The 14,977-nt window shown below is 39.7% G+C and overlaps 1 protein-coding gene across 10 annotated transcripts in view; it reads left to right on the top strand.

Annotated features, from left to right (window-relative positions):
* tns1b (tensin 1b) overlaps positions 1 to 14,977 on the top strand; it is a 133,963-nt gene that overhangs the window by 93,962 nt on the left and 25,024 nt on the right. For 7 of the 10 annotated variants that reach the window (XM_026377157.1, XM_026377162.1, XM_026377161.1 and 4 more), the window contains 8 exons: positions 1,081 to 1,145; positions 2,109 to 2,192; positions 2,933 to 3,045; positions 3,125 to 3,185; positions 4,647 to 4,722; positions 7,279 to 7,408; positions 7,532 to 7,597; positions 7,842 to 7,964. In XM_026377157.1, coding sequence (XP_026232942.1) covers positions 1,081 to 1,145; positions 2,109 to 2,192; positions 2,933 to 3,045; positions 3,125 to 3,185; positions 4,647 to 4,722; positions 7,279 to 7,408; positions 7,532 to 7,597; positions 7,842 to 7,964 — 718 coding nt within the window. The remainder of the gene's footprint in view (positions 1 to 1,080; positions 1,146 to 2,108; positions 2,193 to 2,932; positions 3,046 to 3,124; positions 3,186 to 4,646; positions 4,723 to 7,278; positions 7,409 to 7,531; positions 7,598 to 7,841; positions 7,965 to 14,977) is intronic. The other 3 variants (XM_026377158.1, XM_026377166.1, XM_026377160.1) reach the window with 1 other exon arrangement.

The raw sequence follows: 14,977 nt of genomic DNA on the forward strand, positions 1-14,977 counted from the left end.
TCATGGCTACTTAGGTTTATTTACCCCTTTTAACCCAACAATGCCATTAAAACTGAGTCGACCAATACTTTCCTGTTGTTGCCTACAATTTACTTGCATGACATTATACCCTTGTGGCAAACTGCACTCATCTGGCTCCAAAGTATGTCGATACAAACCATAAAAAGTATATCCAAATACAACTACTAGGCTGATGTCCCAGATCTTAGACCTGATTATTTTCACGTTAACCCTCATTGTGTTTTCCAACATAAGAATTAACTGTGGGATCCTGAAACCTTCATGCCTCATTCCAAGATGTTCCCACAGGGAGGTTCCAAACAAGTCGGCTGCTATAACAACCAGTGTTATTTTTTCTGCAAGTTGGGTAACGCTGATGATGAGTGTAGGCTTGGAAGTTTTGGTGGTCACTAAGGAAGCTGGCTGTGTTGGGTTTCCACATATCAACAAGTAATTTCCACTGGGCTCCACGCTGTTTAAGTGGTTGCAATTTTTATAATGCGGAACACACTTATCCTTCACAGTCATTCTTGTTTTAAAATAAAAGCTACTAAAGACTGGTTTGTTGGCATAGTAACACATAGTTGTACTTAAGCTTAGTAAATGCCTAGCCAGTCAATGTCTAGTCAATATTTGTATGTAAGTGAATATTTTAGGGTACCAAGTATTTAAAGGTAATAAAGTTCTGCTGGCAGGTCTTGAAGTATTTTTATTTGCCTTAAAAATGTATAAAATCTATTAAAATGTTGCTAGTCCCTTAAGAAAATACATAAAATGATGATGTCTTCAGGGTTGTCACAGCCTGAAGATGGGTCGTTTAAATGCAAATAACTGAGAGACTCCAGGTGAATGAAGTCTGAAAGATATATAAAAGACATGCTAGTATACTGGGCAGGAGGGGTTTAACAAAAAAGACGAGTTGCATAATGGGAAGTGTTGGATCTAGCGTTAAAACTACTCCACTAACCAAATAAACCCATTCATTATTATAGAAACAAGGAATTTTTGGTCTTGGCCGACAAATATAACCTAAAAAGACAAACCTTGTGCTTGAGTTTTGCTTAATTTTTGTCTTTTCAGGGCAACCGGGGCAGAACTGGAGTTGTGGTTGCAGCCTACATGCATTACAGCAACATATCTGCCAGGTGGGTCGTAATCTCAAATTTTATAACCAAGCAGATGATTGAGTTGCAGAACAGAAAACAAATGGTCAAAATGGAAAGAAAGGAGCATAATAAAAAAAATAAAATAATGTAACATATAATATAGTATTTTTTTGGAAAAAGAAAAAGAAAAGTTGAAAATAAGGGCAAGGAGGCCTTCTGAGGAGACATGAGAGGAAAAACAGGAAAAGCACATTGTTGTTTATCACAAGACTTAAGCCCACATCTGAAGAACAGACAGAAATGTGATGAACAGAATGAGGAGTCGGGGAGCACAAGGCTGGGAAACAACACTTTTATTTGGAGAGTTTGATATAATAATTATGTTCAGAGTGCAATGATTTTGAATTGAATTGAATTCAGGTTTATTTATATGGTGCCAAAGCACAACAAAAGTTATCTCAGGGCACTTTACAGTGTAAGGTTTAAGACCTTATAAAATACAACTAGCTGCTGTAGATATGCCAAAATAGAATGGCACAGTTTCACCAACAACTAGGTGATGTAAAGTATTATATAGTGAGTAGAGTACTGTTAGGCCAGAAAGAAATGTAGGACACGCTCTTCATCTCTTCAAGTTATTTTAAAGCTGATGTGAAGTGACTTTAAAAACACAAGTAACAGCAAAAATGACTCATGTACGGAAATATACTATACTTCTTTTTTATTTCACATTCTTTGCACAAATGCAGAATGTTTTGCTATAGACATCTGACATAAGACACTTCAAGATCTTGAGCTATTGTGTATGCTGGACATATTGCCAAATTGGGACATGACATTTTTAAAAACACTTTTATTAACATTTCATCTAACTTGACATGTCCGAGCTAACTGTGGTTGTTTCTCCTTTTGTCTCTGATCATTATCAGGCTACATAGCACTGAATGAAAATAAAAATGCCTTCATACTAAATTAACCACTGTTCTTTCTGTTACATTATAGTGCTGACCAGGCTCTGGACAGGTTTGCCATGAAGCGATTCTATGAAGACAAAGTGCTTCCTGTGGGCCAGCCATCACAGAAGAGGTCAGTGCTTCCTCACTTCATATTCGTAGTGTGACCCCAGGGTGAACTGATAAATTAAGCTGCATTAATCAGTTTTGGCCTGAAAACATGGTTCATGTGTCACCATTAAGTTACGAAACATCCTCACTGGACACCTCAACATATAGGAGTAACCAGGTATCCAACCGCTCACCGAGGGGTTAATAGACGGCTACTCTACAAGCTGTGATACTACAGGCTGCAGTTTGCATTCTCAGACAGTGGTGACAGTAATATTTTAGTCAGGTTAACACAATATCTTATGACATAAATATCCTCAAACAGTAAACTATTCCTGCAGCTTAAACCACTCACCACAACTGGGAAGCAGAGGAAAGCCATCTTGTGCCCTACAGGTGGGCGGTCCTATGAGGTGTGACGACACATGAAAACTATAAATAATTAGTACAGAGCTGGGTGGTAATTGTATGTGAGTCTGTTACTAATTTTTAATTGATTCATTATTCATACCAAAAAAAATGTTTAAGAAAGATTTTAAATATTTCACTGATTTATTTAATAATAATAAAAAATACGACTTCAAAACTGACACACTGAAAAGTGTGAGTGTTATTATCAGAGGACAAAGATTGTGACTCTGTGTTGTAATGAACACAGGATTATACCTTCATCCCTTTGTTGTGATACATCAGAGATCAAGATATACAGTAATCTGCCGGCATGTGCATGGGTTTATTTTTCTTCCCTGTGCCTTTGCTCAGGTATGTGGAGTACTTCAGCGGCTTGCTCTCCGGACACATCAAGATCAACAACAAACCCCTGTTCCTTCATCATGTGATCATGCACGGCATCCCCAACTTCGAGTCAAAAGGAGGTGATTGTCATGCAAGGATACTGTATGAACTGGCACACATTTATTATTTTTTATCAACCTCTTATAAATTCTGTTCCAGGTTGTCGCCCTTTTCTCAAAATCTACCAGGCCATGCAGCCCGTCTACACATCTGGGATCTAGTAAGTCTTAAAACACGCTCATGCCTAAATGCTTTTACTAGATTTCAGGGATAGCGTGCTTGTAATGGCTCAATAATAAGAACCCTCCTTTATAGGCTGTCCCCCAGCTCCCCTGCCCCTTATTCTAAACACACATCATCCTTCTTGCCAGTTTACTCTCCGTGCTTGACTCACATTATTATATTTAGCTAGCCTCCCAAGCTGCAAGCTCTTGTTTCTCTACATTAGATCCCTCAACCACATTTAGTGTTATTTGTGACAGGAGAGCCAATGAAACAGGAATCTGTGTGGACGCCTGCAGGCTTTTCCTGCCAGAGGACCCTGCTGGTTCCCACGGCCAGACAGGAAACAATGGATTCTGTGGCTTTTGGTTGTTGTTTTGAGAGGACAAGAGGTTAGAAGAGAGGCTAGGAGGGGAGAGCTGCACTACTCGCAGTACAGAACACTTTTATCCAATATTTGGATAATTTGGAAGTATTTAAATATTACACAGAACTCGGTAAATCCATAAACAGTTTTGTATTTTGTCATGCTGGCTGATGCATCATGATGACAATGTGATTTGACAGTGGAATCACATGACTTTTGAACTATAACTTAGAGGATTGGATAAAGGCACAAGTTATTAATTATTTTCCTTTATTTTCAACAAAAATCTTCATTCATGAACAGACATGAACGTCCCTCTTGTGAACATGATCATGGAGTGGTGCTTAAAGCTGCAGGATACATATTTTGCCAACCTTTGACACCTTGTAAAGGTGCTAATGTTTTAGCAAATAAATTCTAATTTACACAACCAAAACATTTGTCATATTTTTGTCCATTTGCCAAATCTGACTCCAACACTCCTTTAGGCTCTATTTGGTCTCCTCCAACTCCTGAGAGAAGTATCCGCCTCTTTAACTGCTACTGTAGGTAACAGTTAGTAGGCAGGTTGGTAGTGCAGCTCTGAGGCTGGTATTTGTGGTTTTGGTAAAATTATTTCTTAGTGTAGCTACACTTTCTTTTCTGAAGTCTTTCTAAGGTTCTGCTGTAAATAGAAAAGCCAGCTTCTGCTGAACCACTCTGTGTTCAACTCTAAACACTCTACACAATAACTGTGAAACTGTCAGAGCATGTTCACTTCCAAACTGTCCACTCCTTAAAGCTCGAAATCACATTCCTCCCCACCTTCTCTCACATGCTCCTTATTAGCACTCTCCACCCTTTGATCCTACTCCCAGTCAAACAATCATGTAGACACTAATACCCAAAATAACCCCAGAACTGCACCGCAGCTACACTCTGTGTTGGCCACTGTTACAGCAAATGAGGGAGAGTTAAGGGATGATGTACATCATGTGCTCATGGTTATATCCACACAAGAAACATCAAAAAGAAAACATAAACTGATGCAATGAAGGGATGCTGGACTGTACAGAAGGTTTGTTATCTAATGTATTTTAACAAACTTTGCAGCAATGTTCAGGGAGACAGCCAGACGAGCATCTGCATCACCATTGAACCTGGTCTTCTTCTGAAGGGGGACATCCTGGTAAGAAGTGCACACAATAGAGAATGGATGAGACTGCATATGCCTGTCAGAACCCAAACCCGACCCAGGACAGATACGTTTGAGTTTGTGCAGTGTTTTTTTTTAGAATGACCCTCCTGTGTCAGTTGTGCTTGATTCTGATAAAGACCTACATGCTGGAGGGTGAATCTCCTGAACCCTACCCTAGTTTCAACGTGATTTCTAAATTTCTGTCTGAACTTGACCGTAACCCTCGGGGACCAACGGGTCCTGTCAGGTACGACTCAGGGATCCACCCTTTAGTGTCTAATAATAAATACAAGCTAAGAAAAGCTGAAGTAAAAGGAAACTATGAACCTTTTTTTTTATCACTGCAGTGTAAAGTCAATAACAAGGTTTATTGTCTTACTTTTACCGCAGCCAGAAAGAAAGAAAAAAAAAAACAATGATTAGAATTAAATGCCAAGGTGAGCACTATTAGTAATTGCCTGTTAGTAATGAGGCAATCCTGTTGGTTTTTCCAATGTGAGCTGGCTTTAAGTACTCTATGCATTTGCTGCGACAGTTTATAGTATCCATTCAGTGAAAAAATAGAGCCATAAAAACCTGGGGAAAGACTGTTGGTCATGGTCCTGTACCTCAGTTTATAGACCATCATTAGCACACAATATTCTGGAAACTATGACGTCGAGATGGCAGTGTACTCCCTTTCCATACGCAAGATATTATTTTAGTATGATATGACACCAATTAAAGGCACGTTTAAGTCAAATATTTTTTTTTATACTTTTAGAAAGGTCTTTGAGGAATTTAAAAAAAAACATTCTCATGCATTTGTACTGACTGAATGCTAAAGAGCCACAATAAAAGTTTAATTACACGTACAGTATTTCAGAACAACTGCACACATCAGCAAAGTCCCTGCTTCTGCTCTCATTCAGGCCATAATCTTATCTAGGAGATGTCCTCGGGGCTCATAATTTCAATGAGTACTCACCAAGTGCTTGTGGCTGCTCTGTTAGAGCTGAACTTATAGCTCATCATTTATTTAAGATGAACTAATGGTCTCGGCTAAATGCATCATTTGACAGAGCCACTGCCTGCTGATGGTTGTTATTATTTAGATAACATGAGAAATGTGAACTGTGGCCTCATGGTCATATGGGCTAGACATTAGTCAGCAGTGGAGTGTGCAAGAAATGACTTATTGCTGAATAGTTAGATGAAAAAAGAAGACTATTACACAGGAAGAGCTTTCTAAACAATTCTTCAGGGTTTGGTTGCTGTGTTCCCTCATTAGCAAGGTTGACATTTTGGTTTTAGAGCTGTAGCCAGTAAACTTTACACAGCTCAGGGCAAAAACATTACAGCTAAATATGCTCAGCAAACAAGCGAGGAACTTTAAAGGAGTAGTTCCACTTTGTGTTTCTGTTCTGTAGATGTCAAGCTACTGCTTCCATTTAGTTTAGCTCTTTGTCATTCATTATATCCATTACAACTAAAATGTTTATCCGTTTAAGGGTTACTGGGGTGCTGGAGCTGATCTCAGCTGTCATTGGACAAAAGGGAGGGGTACACCCTGGACAGATCCTAGGACCTATAGAGACACAACCACTCAAATGTACAAATAAAGGCAATTTAGAGTCACAAAACATTTCTGCTGCACTAAAGATTCCCAAACAAAGTGGCCTCCATAATTCTCAAATGGAGATGTGGAGACGGGACCAGAAAGACAACATCACTGTAGCTTTCCATAGACCTTGGCTTTATGGCAGAGTGGCGCAACAGAAGCCATCAGACTCAGTCATGAGACTGACGCCTGTATGGAAGATCTTTCCCAGAAAGCCATGCTAAGGTGCAGGATGTTTAGTTTCCTTTTGGCTTCAAGATTTGGGAATCTTAAATGTTTTGGTTTTATTTGGCTCAAAATAGGTTTGTGGGAAGTAGTTTGTCCCTTGTTATAGCTTTGAGTTTAATTTAACCCTGCTCCTAGCAGCAGATATAGGCAGTATATTCCAGACATGTGATACTTAATTAAGTCCGAAGGAAAAAGTAAAAGAAAGTTTGGAAATGCTCAGTGTTGTTGTAACAGCGGGATGGTGTCAGTTGGTCACTTGTTTTCTTATTATTTACAACTGCAGCATGTGAGCTGCAAGTTATTTGGGTTAAAGTAAATATTCCTCCACTACCTGTAAATGTGAGGTCCTTGTAAAAGTCCCAGAAGTCCAGGCTGCTCGTCAGGAAACAGCAGTAGGGAGAGGGAAGATTTTCCTGAGCATGGTTTTAGTGTTGCTCTTAAATCTGTTGTGCTGGGAGAAACTACACATATAAAAATCCTAAATGCTTTTTCTAGCTCTGAGCCATTGTGGTGGGAGAACTAGCAATGAATCAAGTTGACGTGTCTCTGGCTTGTTATTTACAAAGATCATTTAATGGGTAGTCCATGTTGAGCTTAGATACAGGAGTGTTGGTATAAATATGCTACATCCTGACATTATTATCTATGTGATATTCATGGTACTGTGCTGTAGCTGTGGAGCTCAAACACCATTTTAACTCATGCTTTTCACATTCCAGCTAAAGTGCTACCACAAGCGCTACCGCAGCCCCTGTCGAGATGTGATATTCAGGGTGCAGTTTCATACCTGTGCCATTCACGACCTGGGAATTGTCTTTGGGAAAGATGAGCTTGATGAAACATTCAAAGGTAAAAGATCTGGGATAAAGCTGATTCATCTGAGGGTCTGCTCTGTTTGATCAATACTGGATTCTGAGATGTAACTTTAATGACCCAGAAAACTTCTGCTCTTTGTTTGTTCTCTGTGTTCAGATGACAGGTTTCCAGAATATGGAAAAGTGGAGTTTATTTTCTCCTTTGGACCAGAAAAGATCCATGGTAAGAATCTGGCTTACCAGCTTTTATGAGTATATTGGAGCGTTCTATACATATTACATTTACTCTATATATCACTCCAGTGATAGCAGCATATAGAGTTGGAATGGAATAATACAATATATAATTTTAAGGTGAATTAATTGCAGTTAGGTTTATGTTAACAAAATAAACAAGTCTGAATGTGATCAACATTTATGTTATGTAAAGAGATTCACATTTTCCGCTCTGCCTTTTCGAACTTCTGGTCAAGGTGTGGATCATCTGGAGAACGGGCCGAGCGTCTCGGTTGACTACAACACACAGGATCCCCTCATCCGCTGGGACTCCTACGAAAACTTCAATCAGAACTGTGAGGACACCACAGACGGTGAGTACAATATGCTACCAGGTTGGGCTTTGCTCGCACTGCTGGAATTATACTACAGAGTCCACGCATAATGTGAAGCATGGACAGAGCGCGTCATTTTGGAAGATTTATTGGGTGTTCAAAATAAACGTACAAATAAAACACACATCCCACACACACACTGCATGTTGTAAAGTTAACAAGGTGTTAAGTATAGAGGATGTTTCAGGTTAACTTTAACTTATGGCTACTTAGGATAATATGCAGGAATTTTCCCTCATCCACATGAACAAGCCACATATCACATTCATGTGAGTGCATGCAACTGAAGTCAGCTTCCAACAGTGGATGACAACACACAGGCTTCTCCTTACAGGAGCAGTCAGTATCAGTGAAACTGTCTCTATAGGGTCATAATCCCCTTGTGAACTCTTTACGTGACCAATGTGCAAATTGTACATGTGACTGTGGAAATGCATTTCAATGTGGCTAAGAGGATGTTGGGATGCTATTCTAGTCTGTGCCATTTCTCCCTCTCATACACATGTATGCTTGTACCACACTGACCTTTAAAATAAGGGCGTTTTTGTCTTTCTGTGTGACACAGAGGAGAAATTCATCCTAACCGAGTTACAAGAGTAATTTTCAATCTCACAACGCTTTAAAACCCCCACATGAGGTCACTTTTAAATTCAAACCAGTGAATGTTTTAGGAGACAGAACACTGGGCAAAAGTTCCACAAAGGTAAGTACTGATGTTCGGGAGTCTGTGTGATCATGAAAAGTTTCAAAAACCACAGCATTAAAACCTTTCAGTTGTAGATGTCAATAGTAAATTGTGTTTTGAAAGGGAGGAGAGACAGTGGTACAACTGAATTCATTTGTGGTCACATTATGACCGCAGAGAAGCCAAAGGCCTTGTGGGACAAGACTCTATTGCTTTCCAGAGCGCAGTGAGAGACATTCTTGGGTTCAGCATTGAGCCACAGGCATGGACAGAGCCGTCCTGTTGAGGGAGCGGTGGTCATTCTGTGGCCAAAGTACTACTTTCTCTGCCACCCAAAAAAGGAAGCAAAGCTAGCTTTCCTTAGAGACAGCAGTGAGCCTGTTGTTTTGCCTTGGAGTGTGCTGCACTTGTTTGGATGGTCAGCTTGTTTAGAATGATTTTTGTACAGTTTGTGGCAGTTAAAAAGCTGAAAGGTATTATAATTTGATAAATGCACACAGGTGCACAAAGGCCCAGCACCTTTAAACCTGCAGTGGCAATTTAGCTTCTGCTTGTTTGCAGTAAACACAGTTAGAGCAGCAATACTACAATTCACGAGTTTAGTGGTTATAAAATAATTCAAGTAAAAGTACTGGAATATTACTATTACTATTATCTATTTCTATTCTAATACAATGAATACTTGGGTGCAAACGAGGAATGTGTAAATCCTACAGTGTCTGTATTCTCACCATGCTGCACTGTGAAAGATTTCCACTATTCAGAAAACAACAAATCAGAAAAGTTAATCGTGCAATTTAAGAGAATTTTAACACTATTGCAAATTGACTCTTATGAAGACAGAAGCTTGCTGTATATTTAAAATCCCTAATTACCTCAGTGTGTTTTTATTGCTCTCCCAGATAGTCAAAGGTCAGAGGTTACTTGGCTACCTTCTTTCACTGCCCACAAAGTGTTTACTGTGGGCTAAGTGGCAGCTTGAAATAGGCCTTGCTAAAATAGAATAGGTGTAAGTCTCCTCTCATTCTGTTTCTGCAGAGGTGTATGTGTGTGTGTGTGTGTATGCACGCCCCTGGTCCAACTTGCCTGCCTCGTCTTGCCTTCTGTCATCTGATGATGATACTGTGGTCAAATCTGAATTAGACTTTAATGAGCTCACCCCCTTGAGCATAAGCACAGATAAACATGAAAAATGGCACAAACCCCACAATTCAGACCAACACGCACACACACACATTCACAAGCCCTGATTTATCTACTTGAGACCTGGAGTAGTGGATAAGAGTTGATGTGTCCCATAATAGCCTTTTTGTGCTTTGACTGATAATGCAGTGTATTTTAAATGAGCTCTACTGGCATTTGAAGAAACAGTTCAAAATGGTTTGCTGCCTGAAAACGTTTCCAGGAAACTGGAATGTTTCCACTGTCATTGGCTTCACACTTGTTAGTGCTGAAAAGGCAATTAGGTCCTTTGATGGAGTGAGTGAGAGGGAAAACAGGAGAGGATGTACTGTATATCTTCTAAAGTGTTACTCAGAAACAAAAAGTATTGTTTGTTGTTGGGTTCACACTTTGTCAGGACTGCACTTTCTTTTCTGAGGAAGACTGCATGCTTCTAAGCCTTTGCTTATCCAGGCATTGCATAAAGCTTAAAATTATGGGCCAATGTTTTTTAGGATCAACACTGGTTAAGAGCTGTCTATGTGGTTGCTGGTTTCCGAAGATTGATGTTGACTTTCATTGTGTGTATTTCGTAAAAACAGCTGCAGCGGCTGTAGGTCTATTTCAGCACAAGGATTTTTGTCATGCCTGCACCTTGTATAAACAAAAACAAGCACTTCACTAACAGATTCACTTATGGGGATGCAATCATAATAGTGTTGGTTATCAAAGAAGGCAGACAACAAATAAGTCATTGTGTGCACCTTTGTGCACTCGCCATGCTCATCAGATGCAGCATTACCATTGTTATGCCTGTAAGCTGTTGTTGCTAGATGCATTATGTTTGGGTTGTGCTTCTGTCCGTCGTTCTCATCTAGTAGGTCAGTCGCCTACATGACTATAACTATGGGCTGTGGGCATAATAACAACCGATAACAACCATTCAGTGGCTTGATAACATTTGAATCGACTGCCCACATTAACATTTGGACAGCATCAGATATGAATGTCAAGTCTAGCCTGTATTATTCATGTTGCACTTTTCATACACAATGGCAATTCAAAGTGCTTCACATCCACATAGAAACAAATTAACCAATATTGTAAGACCAAATAAACTAAATTTCAATAAACATAATGTCAAATGTGAACTTTGCCTCAGTGAGCTGTGTAAACCACTCCACAATGACACCACATGTCCTTAGATCCATGACTTGGATAAGGGAAGCTTCCCAGAGTAAATAGACAGAGCATCAAATTCATGTTGATTGGCATCAAGTACTAAACTTCACAATCACGGAGTGGCTCATTTGTCAGCCTTTTGGCTAGCAGCTGATTAGTGATATTCAGTCATATTCTTACAGGCTTACAACAAACCCAGTGTTGGAGAATTCCCTCAAAGATCAGAGCCTATCTCACAGTGTCTAACCGAATAATCATTCAACTATGCACACCAGTTACATTGATTTGAAAATAGAATTTTTGAAGAAGCACAAGACGTTCTCCCTTGGTACATGCACCAGTCTAATGAAACCACCCTGCTGCACATCAAGCTATTGCCTGATACTATCACCGGTTTTGCTAACTGCTGGGTGAACAGCAGATCTGAGAAGAGAATCTGTATAAACAGAGGAGGAGGGATGGTATTTTTGCCAGTGGATATTGATAGTCACTCTCAGAGTGACAGACCTCTGTGTTTTTGTTTACTATTGCCAGTGATTGACTCAGTTTGGCCCAGCCACTGCATTTCTGGAATAACTAGGATGATGGGGGAAGACAAGCAATGAGAAAGAAAACAAATAGTAATATATAAAGTAAATGAATGAGACACCGGGGAAGCAGATTTCCCAAGAGTGAATGAGAAAATGATAAAAAGTGTTTTTTAATATTTTTCAGTTCAGTTCTGTCTAAACAACGTCAAGTAATTTTGTGAACTATGTGAAACATCTACACGTCTTGTATTAACCTGATGTCATCATAACCATGAAGACTGCCTGTGGGAAAATATCCAACGGAAGACTTTTTCCACATGCTCTAATAAGTGACATGTAAACATGTTTTGGTCATTTTGTGCACTTTGTGCTACTTCAGTGCCTCCTCTAGCAGTTACTAAATCTGTTTTTCCCTCTTCCTCCAATTCTCCCTCATCTGAGGAGTTGGAGGAGTTATAGGCAGACTCCTCCACTCGACTGTGCAGCTCTTTTGTGCGCACACATTCACGGGAGGAGGAGGGACAGAGAATGCCTGTGTGGGTTTTGTGCATGCTGCAGCTCAGCTCAGACAGACTGTCTCTAAGAGTTGCATGGTGAATCTGTGTCCAGCATTTCTTCAGTTTCTTAACGATGTGAAGCAGCTGATGCCTTTTTTGAACCTTTGATATTAATTGAAGAGCCCTTTGCGGTTCACAGTGCTGGAGAGAAAAAAACTTCAGATTCAGCAGCTGACATCTTTTTCAACACGTGAGTAGCATGATCAGTTCTGGAAATGTAGAGATTTGCAGCAAGACAATTGACTTTCACTGCTCAATAACTAATTGAAACCAGGTTGTGTTATCCTAATACCTGGCCACATTGTGTCCAAGCTCATAAGGCAAATAAGATGTTAAAGTTTAATCTTTTACAAATCCTGTTATGCACTAGTGGTTAGGTTAAATATCATATTTGATATTGTAATATCAAAAATATTGCTAAATATTATGATGTAATTAATAGAATCAGGCCAAACCTTAGTTCAGGCACATCACATGCATGGAATCGAGGGGTGGAACCGTAAAAGACGGTTCTAGTTTAATATACAAATTGAGACTTAACTGAAAAGGATTGTTAAGAAGAAAGAAACTCAAGCAGCCTGATGGTCATGTTAAACCCCCAGGTTAACTGATGAATAAACAAAGAATAATCAGGTGATAATCTGGCAAACTGCTAAATTATTACCAAAACATCTATTCAGAGTTTGCACACGAACTTCCTGGTTCAACTGTGGTCAACTTCACTGTAGCAGTGTTTAAAGCAATAGTGAGGACAACAATGTCCAAATCTACAAAACAACATCAGAATTACACTGTGTCTAAAATGTTATTAAGCCATTTGAAATTTAGTTTTCAGGCAATGTAGCAATCTCTAGCAAATCAAGTGTCCTTGATTTGTCTGTGTAGGCTTATTTTCTGAAGCAAAAAGGTTACTGTTTATCCAGGGTCCAATAAGCATTTCCCTGTTTGGCGTGTGTCTTTGTGTTGTTTTGCACTTTCTTTCCAGGAGGCTAATACTTCTACTCTTTGATCCCACACACTAGTCACCTGGAGATGTCCACCTTCATGTCCCCACAGTGTTGGCTGCACAGACTAATCATTACTACAGTACATTCTTGTAGCAAGAGAGTGTGGTTTAAATGAGTGGAGTCAATTTTAAGTCTGTATACGCGTAGCCTGCAGAGCCCACAGGCAAGGGTGGGGTTTAAGGGAGAGTTATATAATTCTAGTGGATAGAAGTTGATGCAACAGAATGATATCACTGCTGAGACTATATTTGGACCCAGCGGGTGATTTGGATTCAAATGGTCTATTCGCCCAAGTGTAGTTCAAGAACCAGGTGAGCAGTAAATTAGAGAGTCAACAGTGAAATGTAAGCATAATTAATTCTCATGCATTCACCGTTTTCATTCTATTTCCATTCAGCAATTGATAGTTGCTGAATTGGCTCTTACAAATTTCATCTTGCAAATAGGAAACATGCAAATAGTAATATGATACTTAGAATTCCCATAGTAAGGAATCTCCGCCTGATTGTACCCAACAAGAGGGTCAGCTGCACAATAGCACCTTGATCTGACTTAGCATCTTGTTCATAGGCCCTTTGGTGACATTATGGCTTCAACTTCCTTTCGGTTGGGTTATCAGTCTATCCATTCTGTGCAACTGTCATTGTACACTTAAATGAAAATGAGTTTAACTAAATATAAATGTAAATATCTATGTGACTTGGTTTACATATGGACGTCAGGCTCACCACACTTGATTGTAACTAGACTGACCATTGTTGCACTTCACACTTCTCTCCATCTCTAACAGCCTGAGTGATCTCGCTGAGACACAGATATTGTCAAAATTGTGGCATTTCACCAAGAAGATGCAGAGGCGACTTGTCTGACATTTTGTGTTGGCAACAGGATTCCCGTCTGGTTCAAGGCTTTGGGTGGATTAAACTGCTTTGATTCCAAACTTTGCCCGGTTCAGATTGCGTAACAGCCAAGACTGAAGAATAAAGGCCTTCTAGTGAAGACTGCAGTGGACACAAAGGGAACAAATGTCTTGTTTTCTGTCCATGTGTGGACTCTCGGAGTACAGGGGCGAGGATTTCTACTAGGTGACAGTTCCCAATGCACTAATAGAACTTTAAGGGTGTGAGTGCTACACCCTATTAAGTACAAACTTCAGTTCAGTTTTTGTACTATTGCACGTGTATTCTAGATACCTTTGCAGGGCCTGGCTAATCCAATGAGAGAGTACAGGCTACTTATCTGCTGCCCATAATGTGTGGGAATGAATGAGTGTTCTGTTACTTCCTTATGGATACAGCTTTACTCCAGCTGTTGGCCAGACACACACTCTCCATTTTCCTCTTCTCCAGCCATCTTTACACAGCTGATCTTGCCAAAAGTGCCATACCAGAGCCAGACAGAATTAATCAAGTTCACTTTCCACAAGTTCTTCACACAAGATCTTGTCTTTAACCATCTTTAATCCAGTTGTGGATAGGATGGTAGTATGTATTTTCAGTATAGTTCAGTTTGTAGGCTTGAATTTGTCAGGTGTTTTGTAGTCAGTTAATGTCATTCATACTCAATGAAAATGATAAAGTGCTTGTTGTGTTTACTTGTGATGCATAATGACATTGCACATACACATGTATAGCGTTTATTTGTACTATCCCTTGTAAACTCAAGCGATTCAAGTGAAGTTTAGATAGAAAAACAGTAGAGACATATGTGTCGCACTTTTTTTTCATGTTTATGGTGTGGTGTGTTTCTAGCGCAGGAAAACCTTTTGCATGGGTCACTTACCCCAGTGAATAGACCTCTCCTGTGCTAAGGAGTGGAACGACAAGGTCAACTTTACAAGCACAAAGGAGAAACTTTTATTTTGGGTCTG

Source organism: Anabas testudineus, chromosome 21, assembly GCF_900324465.2.
Source record: "Anabas testudineus chromosome 21, fAnaTes1.2, whole genome shotgun sequence".
Taxonomy (NCBI): Eukaryota; Metazoa; Chordata; class Actinopteri; order Anabantiformes; family Anabantidae; genus Anabas; species Anabas testudineus.